At 43.3% G+C, this 19,294-nt stretch overlaps 1 protein-coding gene across 1 annotated transcript; it reads left to right on the forward strand.

Moving 5' to 3' along the window:
• Positions 1-329: 329 nt before the first annotated feature.
• On the forward strand, positions 330-17,631 carry pth3r (parathyroid hormone 3 receptor; the record flags this gene model as incomplete). Its single annotated transcript, XM_083635844.1, has 13 exons — positions 330-392; positions 5,800-5,905; positions 6,689-6,799; positions 8,766-8,890; positions 9,765-9,859; positions 11,716-11,869; positions 12,686-12,839; positions 13,925-13,985; positions 14,098-14,164; positions 14,279-14,373; positions 15,711-15,852; positions 16,981-17,022; positions 17,128-17,631. The coding sequence occupies 13 exons, from the start codon at positions 330-332 to the stop codon at positions 17,629-17,631; spliced, it is 1,719 nt and encodes a 572-aa protein (XP_083491970.1).
• Between the last annotated feature and the right edge of the window lie 1,663 nt (positions 17,632-19,294).

A 19,294-nucleotide genomic window follows, 5' to 3' on the forward strand; every position in this document is an offset into this window, starting at 1 on the left:
TCTTGATGTCGGGAGAAGCTGTAGTCACCATCCTAAAAGGCATTTTACAAATGATCAAATAATTGGTCATTCAAAGTTTGTATTCTTAATCAACAACATGAAGTTTTAACTTTTTCTGATCATCATCAGCATCATCACTTATGACTGGTCTGCAAGCAACAAGGCAGGAGGAGCAGTGATGGAACCGGAGCACAGCACTTTGTTTTGGGAGAGCGTTCCTTCATCGTACCCTGAGGAGGATTTTGAAGAGTTTGTGTGGAAAGTTGTATGCTGATTAAACACATAAGTGGAGGGTCGCAGACAAAGCAGAAGAAGAAGAAGAAGAAGTCATGTCTGTACAGGGAATGAGCACCTTTCTCCTCCTCCATGTCCTAGGAACAGTGACTGCACTGGTAAGTGTAGCCTACTCTGCTTATCCAAAGTATATGATTGGTTGATTGATTTAAAAAAAAAATCTATCTTAAATACATTTTAGTTGATCAACTAAATTTGTAAATAGACATTGCTTGTTTTCATGTTTTGATAAATTCTTCCATCATCATCAACAGTCGAAAAAGTTTTGTCATACTGGGACTTTTTGAACAAACAAGCTTTTTTTTAATTACGTTTGACCATTTGTGAAAAGTCAGGTTCTAAAAAGCACTGCAATGGAAATTGACATATTCTGATGACATTTTTGGTGATTGGATTTATAATCTCCAGCAGTAATCTGTTAACACAAACAAATACGAACACCACACAAACTAAATTCTCAGCATGATTTAGATTCTTATTCTAATCTACACCATACGAAATGACAGTTTTAATGTGCTAAATCTGAACTTTTAACAGCACATACTGTAATATCGTTTTCACGTTGAGTCAGACATAACACTTCCATACCACTGCACATTGGGCCAAATATAGAACATTTCATGTGTCTGTGACTCTCTCTTTGATGGTTCGCAGTTCGCACCATGGGGACAGATTTATTTTGAGCTTCAGCAAACATGCCAGATAGACCTTCAATATTCACCTAAAATGGGTGGTGGAGTTTGGTGATGCTGAAGGACTTTCGTAGCAGTGCTGGTGAAGTATTCTATCTGCACTCTGCTCCACCGTTGAATCTTTGGTAGCTCAGTTCCAAATTTAACCCAACTTCAAACAACAAAGAACCTACATCCAGAGGAGCATCAACTCAACAAAGTAACTGGCTGGCAGTATGACATGAAGCATTAAGAAAATTTAATCATTACAGAGTTGTGGGTTCAAACAAATGTTTTCTTCACAGTAATTAAAGCAAAGTGGCTGCAAAATATCTGTAATAACTATAATACATTTTAGATAGGATATTCTGTGAATACCGCTACAAACAGCAGTGATACTACTACACTGGAAAATCTACGTGAATTCAAAACATGTGCTTTGGGACATGTTAGTTTTCATATGTGAACATGTGAAATTTCCCATTTTCTATCTGAAAATGACATTTTCCCCTTTTAATATTGTCACATAAAACAAATATTGTCATATGTAATAGGAGGGTAGGGAGAGTAAGTGGAAATGTGATGGAAAAAAACATGGGAAAAAAAACATCATCTATGAATTTCAATTTTCACATCAGAAATACAGTGTGGAGGGGGGGAGCTGTTCACATGAACAAACGTGTTCCAAAAATACACATGCTTTGAATCACTTGTGACTTTTCTGTAATGGAAGGTGTGATAAGGTCACTAGTATAAACTCACTATTAATAGTAGCAGCACAGAAGGTTCGAATTTATAATTTGTCCCAAAAGGGCGATTTGTGCTGCAGCAAACATAAAAACCACATAGCAAAACATGTAGGTACAAAAACACAAAAACAATATACAAATGTACAAACAACAATTTACTGTACAAGTGTCTCCAAGGCACGCATTAAGTCCCTATATGAATAGCCTATTCTAGTGTTTTTTTCATTAGGGACAGTTGGGTTTCACTTGTACACATATACAATCTCACTATGACCTCATCTCAACTCTCACACAAGTATCGCCTACAAAACCCCTAGTTTTGACTTGCCTCAGCAGCGGCAGTGCTGCCAAAACAGCAGCCCTCTCTCTCCTCATCGCCTGAGGCCTGGTTTACCTCAGAAAAACACATCACCTCTGACCCCTTAACCTTTCACCCACTGACGCGTGACCCTGCTGCAGGCCCTGCTAAGTGTCTCATCTCCATCTTCCCAGGTCGATCCCTGCTGTCGACCTGCGGCAGACTTACAACTCCGTGCTCAGCCAGCCTGAAAATCACTCTCTCAAAGGAGAGGCAAGAGAGCGCAAATCCAACGAGGACACAAAGGCTGGGAGATGCGTACGACTAATTGTTTCTCTAACACTCCCTCTCGGTCAGCAAAACCCCTCCGGTACAATGACAGTGAATGACTATTCGTATATTCGTACTATACCGTATTGATCAGAGTGGATTGACCTATGCTGCAATTGTACTGATTGAGACAGTTATGGTGGAATTTGTTTTTGAGAAAAGGAGTATTCTGCTGAGAGTCAAGTGAAGGATTTTTATTTATTTATTTATTTGCAAAAAAGCTTGTTAGCTCGTGCAAAGCCAGTGTATCAAGCTTGAATCAAATTGTGGTCATGGAATTGACATGTGACAGCTGTTTTTGTCAGGTCTTTAGGCAGGACGCACCCCAAAAGTGGAACACACCAGGCAGGGGTGAAAGTTCAAGGGTCTTTATACTTAACTGATCCAAATCCAAGCCAGAACCAAATAATCTAAACAATCCAGACAACAGTACAAAAACAGAGAGCTGAGCCTGAGTCAATATAGGCAGGGAAAAGGTCATAACAAGTCATGGGCTATAGAGAAACAGGCTGGAACGACACACAGGAGAAAACACTGGGATGAACTGGCAGAGACTGACAACACATGGTATATACATAACCTAGCTCAGGGGAGCTCAACCTTTTGTCATTCAAGTCCCACTTATGATTGTTAAAACAATTCTGAGGACCACCTCCCCACATAAATGATAGACATTCTGATATCTTGATGTGAAAGAAAGGTCATCTGCGGCCCACTAGATGGCACTCTGAGGCCCACCAGTGGGCCCAGTGGTTGAGAAACAATAAGTGGAGACAGGTGTGCTTTGATGGGCTGGAGGATGATTGACTGGAGGATGATGCATAAGAGGCGGAGACAAGGTGGAACAGGTAAGAGCGGGAAACAGGTAAACAATCAGTGGAGCTGCAGCAAGAGGGGCTGGGTGTATGGGAACTGGACACAGACAGACAGCAGAAAACAAGACAGGCAAAGGGCAAACACAAAATGAACTGAATATGCATAATGAGAAAATCTATTAACCTCGGCTAGTCTCCTGACAGTTTTAATGGGAGCGTGGACACATGCACACGCACACACAGAGGTTAGTCACCATTGTCAACACTGCCATATGTGTCCACTGACTACCATAGAGCAACAAACTCTTGCGGTCTGAGCCGGCGGTCAAGGTGGCTGTATTGGTTTTGCCTGGGAGTGCCGGCTCTCACAACAAATCACCCGAGGAAACGATATAGCTGTGAGACATATTGTAGATGCCTTCGAGTGCTGCTATATTTGAAACGCTGTTCAAATAATGCACCGGCCGGTTTATTTTAACGGATTACGCCAAGAATGTGTGCCAGTAGTTCTCACATCCATCTCCATGGGTTTTTCCAGTTGGACTTGGGTTCGCTCAGTGACAGAGAGTGAGCAGTTTTCTTTAGCTTGTGGGGAAGGTGGCCAGAGCCATGAGACCCCCTGTCAAATGTATGTACCTTATGTAGAAGAGACAGTCTGGCTTGAGAGACTAAGAGAGAATCGGAAGTTCTGATTGTGTTTACACTTCCTGTGACTCCTAAACCTAGTCTCACTCATATGTGAGTCAAACTAGGTTTGACCTGGTGAGTCAGACTAGTTTGAGCAGGTAAAACCGCCGGCGTTTTGAACAGGAAGTCGTGACACAATGGGTCAAGTGGGCGGGGCTACATAAGGTGAATATGCACATAAAATTCCCATTGGGGAAGTACGGTAGTCACAGAAACTATGCTCCATTGTTGTATCTAACTCGATCCTCTGGTCTTTCTTGCTTTCTTTTCTGTGAACAAATTTCCGGCCTCTGATCTGGCTCCCTCTTTCTTCTCTCCGTCTGGCTAGCCATCTTCATGTGAGGGGTCTAGCTGAGCCGCTGCTAGTTTTGCTGTGCGGTTGTGAAATGTACCCATGAACACAAAGCTGCTTGTGTGGGTGAGCTCTCACCCACATGGCTGGGGTCCTGGGGACAAGGCCCCCGCATGTGGCCAGCGGCAGCCCCACCGCTGGAAAAGGGGTTGGCGGGGGATCATCACATACCGCACCCTCACACAAGTATTTCACAACACCTGGAGGCAGCACCTCAGATCCTCGGGAGCGTTTGAGACCCTGAGCTGCGGTTAGACAAATCATCCAAGTGGGAGACAGACTTCCCAGCGCCTAGCTGCAATTAGGATACTTTGAATCTCTCTGGACTGGACACATTGAAGCAGGGCTGTCAAACCCATTTTAGTTCACGGGCCACATGCGACCCAATTTGGTCTCAAGTGGGCCAGACAAAGAAAATCAATAATAACAAAACCTCAAAATGTTCAATTTTTTTTAGTGTAAAGAATTACATTTGAAGAACACGTTCTCACGTAGGGTTATCTCAGCTATCAAACACATGATCAAATCTACTGTCTGTAATTGTGCATTACTGATGGCAACTGTGCAATTCTCTTAAGTCAAGCAAGGGTCACTCATGACTTAGTCTCGCTGGCCAGCCTCCTCTCCCTTCCGTCCGAGGAGTCTGGCGCCGCAGGTCTCCATAACTGGGATAAACCCTCCCCTGCTCTCCCATTGGAGGCGTCGGTTTCAGTGGCAGCCGGATGTCCGCTCCCCGCTTAAGAAGCTCTGTCATTGGCTCCGACCATGTCAATCAGAGTGGCTTCCGCTCCCTCTTCCCTGTGTGTTGCTGTAAATAGTCCCCTGCCGCCTCAGGGAAAACAACAACGCTAACTAGCTAGCAAGCTAACGGCAGAAACCTACACGCTAGCTCGTTGCTACACGCTGAAAGCGGCAAGTTGGATTGTTTGAAACTATTTTCCAAGGGCACTGCCGCTAAGCGCCGCCCATCGCAATCCCACTATGGAGACCTGCGGCGCCAGACTCCTCGGATGGAAGGGAGAGGAGGCTGGCCAGCGAGACTACTCATGACTATACGAGGGATCAGCCGAGCAGCATTTTGGTAAACAAACCGCGTCACTGGGTGGCAACGGCAATGGAACCCCATGGAGCCTGAGTTTGAGCATCTGACTCTAGCCGGTTGACCCTGTTTACATTTTTAAAACAACTTTAACACGACATGCATATATTATACATCAAACTCTTGAGCTAATTCTGCTCTCACTCAGAATGTCAAAATATAAGCGATGTGATGTATAGTTTTTGAGATATTAACGTTTGGCACAACTCATACTAGTGCTATTAAGGGGTTAGAAAACCTATAGCCTCCAGGAGGGCCATGAATACTCTTCCTTGTTCACTCTATTTTTAAAATTAGATCAGTGATAATTACTAAAATCAGGTCATTTTCCTAACTACTAAAATTAATTCACTTGCTGCAGGAAGTCACTGAAACTCTTTAAATTTTACGCCATATGGACCAATCAGACTGTGAGTTTTATTGCTTGCACGTGCAACGCTATTGCATTGCTTAAATGTTCTATAGGAGTCTGCTATCTGACATTGGGGTTTTGTCTCTCTACAGATAGACTCCGATGATGTCATCACGCGAGACGAGCAGATCTATGTTCTGATTGGGGCTCGCGCCAAATGTGAGAAGAGTATACAGGCACAAATGGCCCTCATTAAAGGTTGGTGCACTCCTTTTGGTGGCCTAATTAGAAAGACCGTATGGTTATATAATATATATATATATTATATACATATATATATATACATATACCGGTATATGAATCAGGAATGACAAAAAAAGCCTCTGTCAGATTCAAAGCTAGTGTATGTTATTATCATCATGGCAGATGGGGGTGAAGACGTTTTATCCTTCCAAATATTCCAAAACTTTGTTCGTTAATCACGCAAGGTTCTTAAATGCCCTGTGCCACCCTTTGTGGTAGCAAGAAAAAAAGAGAGAGAACAGAAACAGAAAGGTCACTGAGTACATGCGGATGTGCTAATGTATAATCAGAAATAGTGTTATCAAAGATTTATGACCAGATATAGCATCTATCCAATATCCTGCTGACAACTATCCCTCCGGGTGCGAGGTGTTTAATTCAGGTGTGGACAATGCGAGTGCATTTTTCATTTAGATTATGACATAGACGCTGATGACAGCCTTTCACTGGGGAATGAATCTCATAAGAACTAGCCCTAGTGTGTCAGAAGAGAAGCACATAAGTAAACACAGTTATTGTATAATAAATAATAATAAAAATAAAAATAGCAATTTAGCGATATGTGAATTCAATTTGCACACACAATTGTTTCAGGAATGGAGAAAGACACATTTCCTGTCATCATCATGCATGTTACACACTAAGCTCACACTTAAGGAAGTTAGGGTTAGGGTTTGGGTTTAGGGTTATCTCACCCCCCCACACACACACACACGTTTTTTTCTGTCATTTGCGAAGAAGGTGACTGCCTCCCAGAGTGGGACGGGATCATCTGCTGGCCGTGGAGCCGAGCCGTTCAGCTGGTCTCAGTTCTGTGTCCAGAGTACATCTACGACTTCAACCACAGAGGTAGGTCAAGTCAAGTCAAGTCAAGTTTATTTATATAGCCCTAATTCACAAGCATGTCTCAGAGGGCTTCACAGAAAATATGTCTAGCTAATTCTAGCTGGCACAACAGTAGCAAGAATATACAGAATAAAGATAACATTTGAACAATTGATAGAGAAATAGAGAAAATGACACTCTCATTCAGTAGTCACACAACACAGCTTGGTCCTGATATGCTGCAATATGAAATAGATCGCCCATGGCAACTTTCTTGGAAGAAAGCCAGAGGTAAATGTGTGTGTAGTAGTAGTGCATTTTATGTATGTTACATCATGTCAAATAATGCAGATGACATGCAGGAGAGAGATGCTGCTTCTGATGTGCAACTAGAAGAATGAATATCTGCATTCATGATGCACGCTAGAATAGGCCGTGCTGAATATAAATAGAAAGTCTTCAGACTCACAAGACCAGCATAGCCTACTCAATTCCAAAGTACAGCTGAAATAATACTTTTTCTAGAGGACCGTATATTGCCTTCAATAACATTGTGAAAGTGTCTGCTGAAAAAGACAATTATGCACACATCCAAAAAACTTACAGGTGCTGGACAAAAGGTAACTATAACAAAAAGATAAAGGCCCCTATCGTTGCATCGGCGCAGTTTCTAGGCCCAGCGGCAGGCGCAGATCAAAGCAGTGGGCGTGGAAAGGCGCACTTGATATCGTCGTGCTGGCGCTAGATGCAGCCCAAAGCATTACAACGACGCCTTTTAGGCGTAAAATTATGCACCGTCATGCTCATTGGATAAGTGCAATAAACGAATCGCACGCTTGCCTTTTTAGCTCCAATTCCAGTGATCCCGCAAAACCAGACGAAAGCCAAACGCTCTGCCCCCCCCCCCCCTCCCTTCATCCAGCCTGTCTGTCTGCATTATAGGCTATTATTCCATATTATTATGCTTCTCAAACCAATCTAACTGCAGTTTCAATACCTACTGCAAGCATGTAAATACGCTACACTATAGCAAGATCAAAGTGAAAATAATGTTCTATGCATCAGCTAGAAAAATATAGCCTATTAGATTGGTGAAAGTTTGTCCAGAAAGATATCATTTTCTCTCGCCTGCTGCAGGAAGGATGATGCACATAAATATACCCTACATTATGTCAAGTCATTGCATAAATGTGTTTTTATTGTAAAACTAAATGTGAAATAGGGCCAAGTTATTGGACGGACATCACAGTATAGCAGATGCCATTAGAAGCGCGTTCCGAAGCGCGTTCCGCTGTTACTTCTCTAAATCACGTTAACTCGACAAGGGGTATATATATGCCCAGGAGGACATATATGTTTCACATAGGGTGGTGTTTTCATTTCGAGGTTTTATTTGGTCCAATATTGAAATGTTGACAATGGCAGGCTGTGTTACCATTACACATTAATTTAGAACTACCTTTTATATCTATTTTGGCTCATTTGGTGGCTATTTAGTAGCGAAATGAAGAAACACAATGCATGCTGGGAACTCAGAGAGAGAGAGAGAGAAGGGTGACAGAGAAGAAGCAGTGAAGGCAAAGAATAGGCCTGCTTTTGAAAAGCGCAAAGCGCTAAATGTAGGCCAGCTCCCAAGATATGACTAGGCTGGTATTTAGCGCCGACACGCCCACTTTGGGACTGCGCCACGCCCATTCGGCCTAAAGCGCATTTGGCAGCCTAAAGCCTATTGCTATCTTGCCGAAACAGGCGCAAGGCACGTTTTTTTGCGGTTAAGGCCCGTAATAGCGCCGATGGCCTGTGGGAGAATAGAGCCCAATGTCCGCACACTGAGGCTCCATCAAAGGTTTTTTATTTGAAACGTTTCGATCTTCACAGGATCTTTGTCAAGCAAAGTGTAATATGCTGCCAATAGGCCTTCTACTTTATAGTGCACTGCTGTGTTAATTTTGTCCCATCTGTGACTCCATCCTGCGTTCGCGTGGTCCAGGCCGAGCTTACCGCCAGTGCGATGCCTCAGGAAACTGGGAGCAGGTGCCCAGTATCAACCGCACCTGGGCCAACTATACTGAGTGCACCACATACTTGACCTCCAACCACAGGAGCCAAGAGGAGGTGTGTTTGTGTGTGTGTGTGTGTGTGTGTGTGTGTGTGTGTGTGTGTGTGTGTGTGTGTGTGTGTGTGTGTGTGTGTGTGTGTGTGTGTGTGTGTGTGTGTGTGTGTGTGTGTACTTCGGGCTCCCTTGCTCGGACCACACCCATTTGTGAACTCAGCCTTCATTGCGATATGAACTACACACGTGTAAAGTTTCATGACGGCATCTTGCACGGTTGTAACGCTATAGCATTAACAAAATCTGTCCACAGACAAACAGACATCTATATCTACAGTATATATCTATATCTATATCCATATATATATATATATATATATATATATATACACACACATGGGGAATAGTGATTGAATGAGTGAACCATTACAAACATGGCTAATGACTCACAAGGTGAAAACAATACCAGCCACACACTAGCTGGTAAATACTTTATATACAGTAACACTATGCTTCAGACTTGTTCCCAAAATTACTTTTGCCTCCAATGTTTTGATTACCATGCTAAAGAAATAGGATACACAAATAAGAAAATAACAGAATGGTTCTGAAACCTATCAGTGAGTTGTATGAAATATGTTCTTTTTATCTTGTGAAATAAGTCCAGTTACTGATATTTGCTAAAAAAAAAATTGTGTCATTTGTGGAATTCACCAGGCCTTCATATAATTCTTTAAAAAATCTTTCTTCTCGAATAAACACTGACTCAGTTGTACGCACCTATTCGTGGATGCAAGAAGCGCACGCACTCGCACGTATGTGCGCACATGCACGCACACACACACACACACACACACACACACACACACACACACACACACACACACACACACACACACACACACACGTTCTCTAAGTGTTTTGATTTTGTTTCAGAAGGTGTTTGAGAGACTCCATCTGATGTACACAGTTGGCTACTCCATTTCTCTGGCGTCACTACTGGTGGCAGTCTCCATCCTCTGCTATTTCAAGTAAGAAACTACAAACCTTGTAGCATGAATTCACTAAAAAACATCTTTAGCATCCTGTTAGGAAGTTTGTGTGAAGTTTGCTGGATCTTAGGTAAGAGCTCGCGAGGCGTGATCGTTTAGAACCACAGAGATGTCTTTCAGGCAGTTTATTTGAGATATCAGGCAGAAATGTCAGGCAGAAGCAACATACAGAGTAGCTAGCAGATAGATAGCTTACAGATTGCAGAGACAGAGAACAGCACCCGTGTATCATGTGCAGAGAGAGAACGTAGATAGATAGCTTACAGATAGAATTTCACTTTTATACCTCCCACATACGAGGTCTGACATCATTGGTGATGTCACAACGTCCCGGGAGGTATGACATCATCGATGACCTCACAAAGTCACGTCTGACATCACACAGTCTGGAAACAGCCTAGACCGTCTGACATCACCGATGACCTCACGGGGGAAAATCTGACATCACCGATGACCTCACAAGGTGAACTCTGACATCATCGGCCGTGACATCATCATTGGGTCGTGGGCCCCTTTGGATCGTGGGCGTCAATTGGCCCACAAACAGGCCTGACGGTGGGGCATTACGGAGCCTTTTCTACACATCCCATATCAATGTCTCCTAGATGAATTATCAAAATTAATAGACCTCCCCCTTCCAAAAGGTGCAAACTATTGGTCCCTGACTGAAAGGGAATGCTGAAGGCATCTGGTTTAGCTTGTATGTGAAGGCATTTTGGTTCCTCAGCATATGGAGCTTTTTGGAATGAACAATAGAGTACCGCAGGGATGACGTATTTTTGTAGGCTTAACCAGAAACCGCCACCATGTTGGTTCGTCAGGGGGAAAGTCTATGGGGTTTTAGAATGGGGATTTCACTTAAATGCATCAAATAAAGGTGTGTGGTTAACAAAAGCTTATGGGAGCACGAATTTGGGTTCAGCAGGATAATCTTCACGAACGTAAATAACTTTTATGCCTTTTGAAGCGTTTTCTAAAAATCACGTAAAAACAAAAACGCATTTACGTTCCAAAAGTCATAAAAGTGATTCACCTTTGTGAAGATTATCCTGCTGAACCCAAATTCGCACTCCCATAAACCTTTGTTAACCACAGACCTTATTTTATGCATTTAAGTGAAATCCCCATTCTAAAACCCCATTCACTTTTCCTCTGACGAACCCAAGCGCTACTTCCGGACTCATTCCTGCGGTGCTCTATGAGCTGTCAAAGCTTGATTGAGGATGAACATGCTTTAACATCACTTGGATCTAAATAGTCATCATTAGACTGTCATCATTATATGGGTCAGTATGGGTCATCCATCTGTTTTGGAAAGTGTTGGCCTAGTTCCCTTATCATCAATCTTTGTTATGCCAATAGACTATGCACACACACACACACACACACACACACACACACACACACACACACACACACACACACACACACACACACACACACACACACACACACACAGGCGCACGCATGCACACGCACATGCACACACACACACACACACACACACACAGGCGCACGCATACGCACGCGCGCGCGCGCACACACACACATACACACACACACACACACACACACACACACACACACACACACACACACACAGACACTGGATAGTACAATAATGATGCATCCTTTATCTTTTAAATGCCATTTTTTAAACTTCTTTCTCCATCCCTCTTTCGCTCTCTCTCTCTCTCACACACACACACACGCGCGCGCACACACACACACACACACACACACACGTGCACACACACACACACACACACACACACACACACACACACACACACACACACACACACACACACACACACACACACACACACCTGCAGACGTCTCCACTGCACACGCAATTACATCCACATTCACCTCTTCGCCTCCTTCATGTGTCGGGCGGTCAGTATCTTTGTGAAGGACGCTGTGCTCTACTCCATATCCGACGACAACAAGGCCGAGCCCGACCTTATAGGACAGAGGCCCCATATGGTACAGTGGCCTTTCTTTCTTTCTTTCTTTCTTTCTTTCTTTCTTTCTTTCTTTCTTTCTTTCTTTTTGTACGGATATGGCTGTCTTCTGTGTTTGAGCTTTAGATAGAGGGATAGGACAGTCATAAAAGAGTCTACAGTTATGGTGGTGAAGATGCAATACAAGCTCCTCCTCTTACATAGGCCTACATAAGAAAAGAAAAGCCTCTCATTTTGCTCTGTAATTACAGATCAAAATTAACTGAATTGGCAAAAAGAAAATAAATATATATACAAGCATAGTGGATTTGGTTGAATGCAGTCATGCAGTGGAGGATAAACCCATCTAAATTCAGTTTATCCACCTCTTTATTTTCAGAATGGAGTTTACCCAGCTGTTTGGGCTGACACAAGACTTTATGATGTGACATTTAGGGTGCACATCCTCGTCTGTACTGCAGATGTAAATCATGTGAGTGGAACCCAATGACTGTGAGTCCTCGTGAGTCTCGAGTGGTAGCGGGCCAGTTGGTTCAACTCACTCCCCAGTAGAAAGGCCCGTTAACCAGCTTAGCTCGCTTGGCATAGTGGTTAGAGCATGCGCTTTGGAAGCTGCAAGTCGGTGGATCAAATCCCACTCCCCCCCTGGACAAGCCCCCCTTAAGATGCCAGTGCTGTCAACACAATGCAGGTTACATGAGGATATGGTCTTTGAAGGGAAAGCAAAACAAATAAATCAAAATTTCAGAAAATATAATTGATTTTGTGTCATGCTTTATCCACCTTTTGTTTTCCAACTGCATCACTGGTTGCATTCCCTCCTGCTCTGTGTAATCAGGCTGGCTGTAAAGTGGCTGTCACGCTCTTCCTGTACTTCCTGGCTACCAATCACTACTGGATCCTGGTGGAGGGGCTTTACCTGCACAGCCTCATCTTCATGGCCTTCCTCTCCGACAAGAACTACCTGTGGGCGCTCACCATCATCGGCTGGGGTGAGCGCCGCTGGGCCCGGCTCCTGTGATGTCACATCGTCATTGTGAATTAAAAAAGTGTACAGCAGAGTTTGAGACAGGATGTCATCTGGTGATTCAGATCCACCTTCTGCCACTTAAAAAGTGTACCTACATCTAAGCACTTGTTCCTATTCTGCCTAAAGGTCAAGTCAAGTCAAGTTTTTTTGTATAGCACATTTCATACACAGAGGCAATTCAAAGTGCTTCACATAAAATGGTTGACAGGAAAATAAAAGAATAAAAGAAGAGAATAAAATGGACATTTAAAAGCATCACACCAAAACTTAAAAAAAAGATTATAAAAAGTGCATTAAGCAACAGGTGCAGCAGTTGCAAAAAGAGCTAAAAACTTATAGAGGACTCATTGGGTTTGCATAATAGAATAAATCAATTTATCTATATTTAGTCCCCTGACATACTATATAAGAAACATGGCTACACACACATAAAACTCAGGTCTGGGTACGGTGTCCTCTTTTAAGCTCCCCTTACACGTGCGTCCCTCCTGACGCATCACCTCACCCTCTTGTGAGTATATCCGTATTACGGAACCATCCCCCAGACCTGCAGCTTTTAGCAGTAATTGCAATCATCTATGTTTTAAAACCAATTGTATAATAGTGATTGAGAAACAGCTGTCAGCAGTTAAAAGCGATGGTAAACATAAAAGTCTTTAGTCTATTTTTAAAAGTAAGTAAAGTTGGGGCAGATCTGAGGTCTTCAGGCAATTTGTTCCAGCTAGCAGAAGCATAGTGGGTAAATGCGGCCTTCCCATGATTTGATTTGATCCTAGGGACAGTTAATAAGCTGGACCCTGCTGACCTAAGAGGTCTAGACGGTTCGTAGCGTGGGAGCAATTCAGCTATGTATTTTGGGCCTAGGCCATTAAGTGATTTATAGACTAATAACAGTATTTTAAAATCTATTCTATGACACACTAAATGTGTTGTTTTGGAAAGAAAAGAAAATGTAACATGCACATGTTGCCAAAGCATAAAATCAAACTTATTAAAAAAATTAAAAAAAATCAAGTATTTCTCTCTCTCTCTCTTTTTCTGTCTTAGGTGTACCGGCCGTATTTGTGTCCATTTGGGTCAGTGCCCGAGCATCACTGGCAGACACACAGTGAGTCATACAGGCTATTGCATTTATGTCTTGAAAGATAGTGAGTAAGCATTTGCACTAGGCAACGTGTACACATTCTCACAAGAGCTGCTCCTCTCTTCTCTGTTCTCAGATGTTGGGACATCAGTGCAGGAAACCTTAAGTGGATCTATCAAGTTCCCATTCTGGCAGCCATAGTTGTAAGGACATGCCAGTGGTGTTAGAAGAATTTCACATTTAAGTGTCATAAAAGAATATGTGAGACCTTAATGTTCTTCTTTCTTGCCATTGTCCTTGTATATTTGCCACTGCAGGTGAATTTCTTCCTCTTCCTTAACATAATACGAGTGCTGGCTTCTAAATTGTGGGAAACCAACACTGGTAAACTGGACCCTCGGCAGCAGTACAGGTGACATAAGCTGCAAGACAAATATCTAATCTGTGAAAATGACGACCTACATCCATGACTTTAATATTGACATTTATGTGCAGAGTCAGACTCTAGGGGTATACTGCGTATTGTAAAGTAAGTAATTTGTTAGATTACTAGTTACTGCAAAGAATAGTTCAGTTACAGTAACTAAACACTGGACGTCACCAATTGGTTTGTGGACTCCCATTTTTAAGCCTCAAGTTTGGCATTTTTGGCCCATTTCCACCGCAGGTAGTAGCGCGATCCCGTTCCGCTCGACTCGACCGTCACCATATTTATTTATTTATTTATTTATTTATTTATTTATTTATTTATTTATTTATTGAGCCAGAAGCAGCTTGCACAAGACCAGGGATTTCCAACAGAGGTCTCCTGCTCTCCTGCGCGATCACTGGACTGGAGTCTTGTCAATCACGCCCCAAAGCATAGCCTGCTTTATCGTATGTTTTATTCTAAATGGGACCACCAGTACTAGCAATTGAGACCAAAAATATAAATGTCGGTATAATAACCTTTGATTACCTGTAATATTTCATCATTTTCATCAAATTAGTAGCTATAATTGGGACTGATGGGCCTGGTTACAGTAGGTAACTACTGGTGGAAATGCACGGTCACAATCTGGCCCTCTGGTAGCGAGGATTTTCTTTTTGCAACCCTCTATCATCAAAGTTGCTCATCCCTGGTGTAGAATATGAGACTTTTAAGTTGACACAGTAGTTGTTACACAGTAGTTATACATGTTATACACACAGTAACATAGTTATATTATGTTACTGAGTCTTCCTCAGTTTGTTGAAATGTCAGCCAACAAACATCCTTTTCTTGACATTTAGCCAGTGAGGAAGGGCTCTGCAGTATTACTGTAAGTCTTGCTTTTCAAATGCAGCCAAATAAAGTGATGTCCTATTATAACTTTCACCACTGCCTCTCTCAATCTACTTTGACCACTCTACAACGTGACGTAAACACTGCCTCTCTCAATCTACTTTGACCACTCTACAAAGTGACTTAAACACTGCCTCTCTCAATCTACTTTGACCACTCTACAAAGTGACTTAAACACTGCCTCTCTCAATCTACTTTGACCACTCTACAAAGTGACTTAAACACTGCCTCTCTCAATCTACTTTGACCACTCTACAAAGTGACTTAAACACTGCCTCTCTCAATCTACTTTGACCACTCTACAAAGTGACTTAAACACTGCCTCTCTCAATCTACTTTGACCACTCTACAAAGTGACTTGACAAACATTGGTTCATACATAATCCATAGATAACTGTATGTCCCGTTCTGTCCGTTATCGGCAGGAAGCTCCTCAAGTCCACCTTGGTCCTCATGCCGCTGTTTGGAGTGCACTACATGGTGTTCATGGCTCTGCCCTACACCGAGGTGACCGGTCTGCTGTGGCAGGTGCAGATGCACTATGAGATGTTCTTCAACTCGTCCCAGGTCAGAGAGGAACATGCACAAATTCACAAGCTGGGTGGTATGCATGACTATGGGGAGGTTATTCTAAGAATGTATCTGTTGCAGTTGAGTTACTAGTCACCTTGCATTCAGTAACCTACTCCAAGAGATTACCCAAACTCTGTAATGTAATGCGATTACTTTGAGATGGCTTTTCCACGTTTGAGATAGAGATCAGAAAAAGTGAAAAATTACAACGTTTATGTTTGAATACAAACAAACACAATTTTCGCCTGCCATTATTAAAATATGATTTTCTCACTTTCACTTAAAAAAATATTCCCAGAAATCCTCTCATTTTAGTATTTTATTTAGAATATTATAATATTTAAAATGATTTAGATTACAGATGTTTCTTTACTCATCCCAGCATTTAATTCAGTGGTGTAGTGGTGATAGGCATTAATGGTGTCTGATATCAATATCATTTAGAGTTGCTGTATCTTCAATGAGAATTAAGAAGGGGGCTACAGATAACACAGCATCAATAGGTCTCATCTGAAGGAGTGACTTCTCGCCATGTTTGGTTATGTATTTTGGTCATGTAGCCTACTCTGACTCTACCGAGTGCCTTTGAGTTTTATGTGTGATTATGATGTTTCATATATTAGTTGTTTGCATTATTCAATTTCTGCATCTTTACATGGGGCGTTCAAATCCGTCCCTAACTTTTTGAAATGTCTTGCAGACATAATAACCTCCTGGCCACCTTCGTTGGCGGAGGTAATGACACATGTGCATTAGAGTCCACCACAGTGTGAAGGTTTCATGAGTCTATATCCACGATTTGTCCGGATTCCAGACAAATTCCAATGTGTCCCATCTCAGCCTCACTCAGAGTCTGTGGTGCCTAGAGCTTATGCAAAGACAGGCTGTGTGAGTTGGTGTTTTATTGCTATTTACAGAGTCTGTTTCTAGGTTGAATAGTGGTGAAAATGGAAGTGGTCTTTGATCTCTTTTATGATCCAACCCCTTCCACTCATGATCCGTTATCAGGGGAAGAGGATGCACGACCTTTCCAGATGTGAGATGACATGATGGGTGCACTGGTCAGGAGCTGATGTGGCTGTGCTTCTTTTTCGCTAATTCTGGGTGTTTTATTTTTTCCAGGGCTTTGTTGTGGCATTCATTTACTGTTTCTGCAATGGAGAGGTAATTCACCTACATTTCCAACTGAAAAAATAACATCAGATTAATTGAGTTTTTCCTAGTCGCCTAAAATTGTCAAACTGCTTTTCTCTTGTTCCACGTCCTCAGGTGCAGGCAGAGTTAAAGAAGGCGTGGCTGAGGCGGAGCTTGGCCCTGGACCTCAAACAGAAAGCCAGGATGACCAGCAGCGGCGGCGGGGGCAGCTGTTACTATGGCGGCATGATGTCACACACCACCACCCACAGCGTTAGCCTCTCTGCGGCCAATCCCAGGGCTCTCTCCCTCAGCGGGGGGGTGACGGGCTCAGGCGCCGCCGCTGGTGGGGGCCCAGGGGGCAGGCAGCCGCGCCTCACCTCCCTCCACCCCCTCACCAGCCTGCCTGGATATGTGCCCAGTGACAATGAGACCTCCGGTCGTCAGCAGGAGCTGGCTGTGAGGAGGCCGGGCGGAGCGGGCTCTGCGACGGCAGTGTTTGCCAGGCACTCCAGGGCTAACAAGGGAAGCCATGAAGGGATCAGGAGTCACGGAGGGTCGGGGTCCCCAACCCAAACCCCACAAGCAGAAGATCCAGACAGCTCCTTGTCTCTCAAAGAGCTGGAGACCATCTTGTGAATATTTTTGACACAGTATGTGATCAGATGCCAGAAGCAAGCTGTTTCACCCATCATACTTATATTTCACCTTAAATATTTGTTATGGATGGCATTATGGATGGGACATAACAGACAAATTAACAATGAGTAATATGATATGCAAAACAGTGTATTATGCAAAATGACGTGGACCACAATGCTTTATGCTTTACAGTGTAGTCCGCATGCTCTCATTCACAAAATAGCAAATTGGTGATGGTTTGCCTTTGAATCTGATGTATTGTCTGAATGTTTATGTCTGCAATCCACGTTTTGACATACTCTGTTTCACTGAAATTGCATTACACTTATTATGTATGCTTCATATTATGAAAGCAAAATCGGTCATCAAATCATCTTAAAAAAGCTTCACCTGTTTGAGGAAATGTGTTGCAGCTCACTCAAAATAGCCAAAATGTAGGACGGGAAGTGAGACTCCCCTGTGATTCTGCTTCCTCTGCACTTCTTTTCTGTCTTGTATTTTCCAGGCCAGACGGACTGGAGGGGGTTGGCCAATCAAAGAGGGAGGCGTTGACTCCAGTCCACACTGAACTAAGACTGTGTGTGTGTGTGTGTGTGTGTGTGTGTGTGTGTGTGTGTATATGTATGTGTGTGTGTATGCATGTGTGTGCGCGCACGCGTGTGTGTGTGTGTGTGTGTGTGTGTGCGCCTGTGCCTGTGCCTGTGCTGAACGATAGCAGCCAGTAGTGTTTCTGCATACAGTACATGTATGTTTCTGTCATGTACAGCACACACATGCAGTTGCAGTCACACAGTTGCTTACACTTTCACAGTAATTTGATTCCTAATACATTTCCTCACCCCCCCCCCCACCCAGATACACACACACGCACATACACACACGCATGTGCGCGCGAGCACACACACACACACACACACACACACACACACACACACGCGCACACACATACACACACACACACACACACACACACACGCAGGCAACGCATGCACGCACACACACATGCACATTCTCTCTCTTTCGTCCTGTCAATACAGGTCTGCTGGCAAATATTGACTTCCACATTTCAGCCTCACATTTCCCTAAGATGCTGGTGGGGGAAATGATATTCAGTCTTTCTCCTCCCAAGCTATCAGCCCAAATGTGATTATTTTCACCTTAACAGTTAGCAGGCTATCAATGTCTAGACAGTTAGACACTCTCTCTGCACCTTTGTAGTTGTCCGCTGTTGTCTGCACACAGCACTGTTTACCATGTATCTTGTCTGACAGGACCCAGAGGGGTGATGTACAGACCTTTTGCCCCCATCGGGCCAAACCCCACGCCCGTTCTCCTCGCAACCTCTGCCCCAAATGCCCTCGCAACAGCATCCGGAATGTCACACAACCCCTTCAGCACCTGAGCTGTCTGCAGGCCTCGAGTCTGAGTGACAAACCTGACTCACAGGACGCCAGTCTCTTCTCCCCATCCACAACATCAACACTGACACCAAACACTCCTATTTGACACTGTTCCTGTCAACTTTTTAGGACTATTTTGGTGTCCATGGGTTCGATTTTGGGTGGGGGGGGGGCATTTTCTGACAAGGTTACTGTGTTTATACTGTCTATGTAGTGGATGATAATTCATTATGAAAATAATTTAATGTATGGTTTCATGT

The sequence above is a fragment of the Poromitra crassiceps genome (genome assembly GCF_964638095.1).
Source record: "Poromitra crassiceps genome assembly, chromosome: 4".
NCBI classification, from domain to species: Eukaryota; Metazoa; Chordata; class Actinopteri; order Beryciformes; family Melamphaidae; genus Poromitra; species Poromitra crassiceps.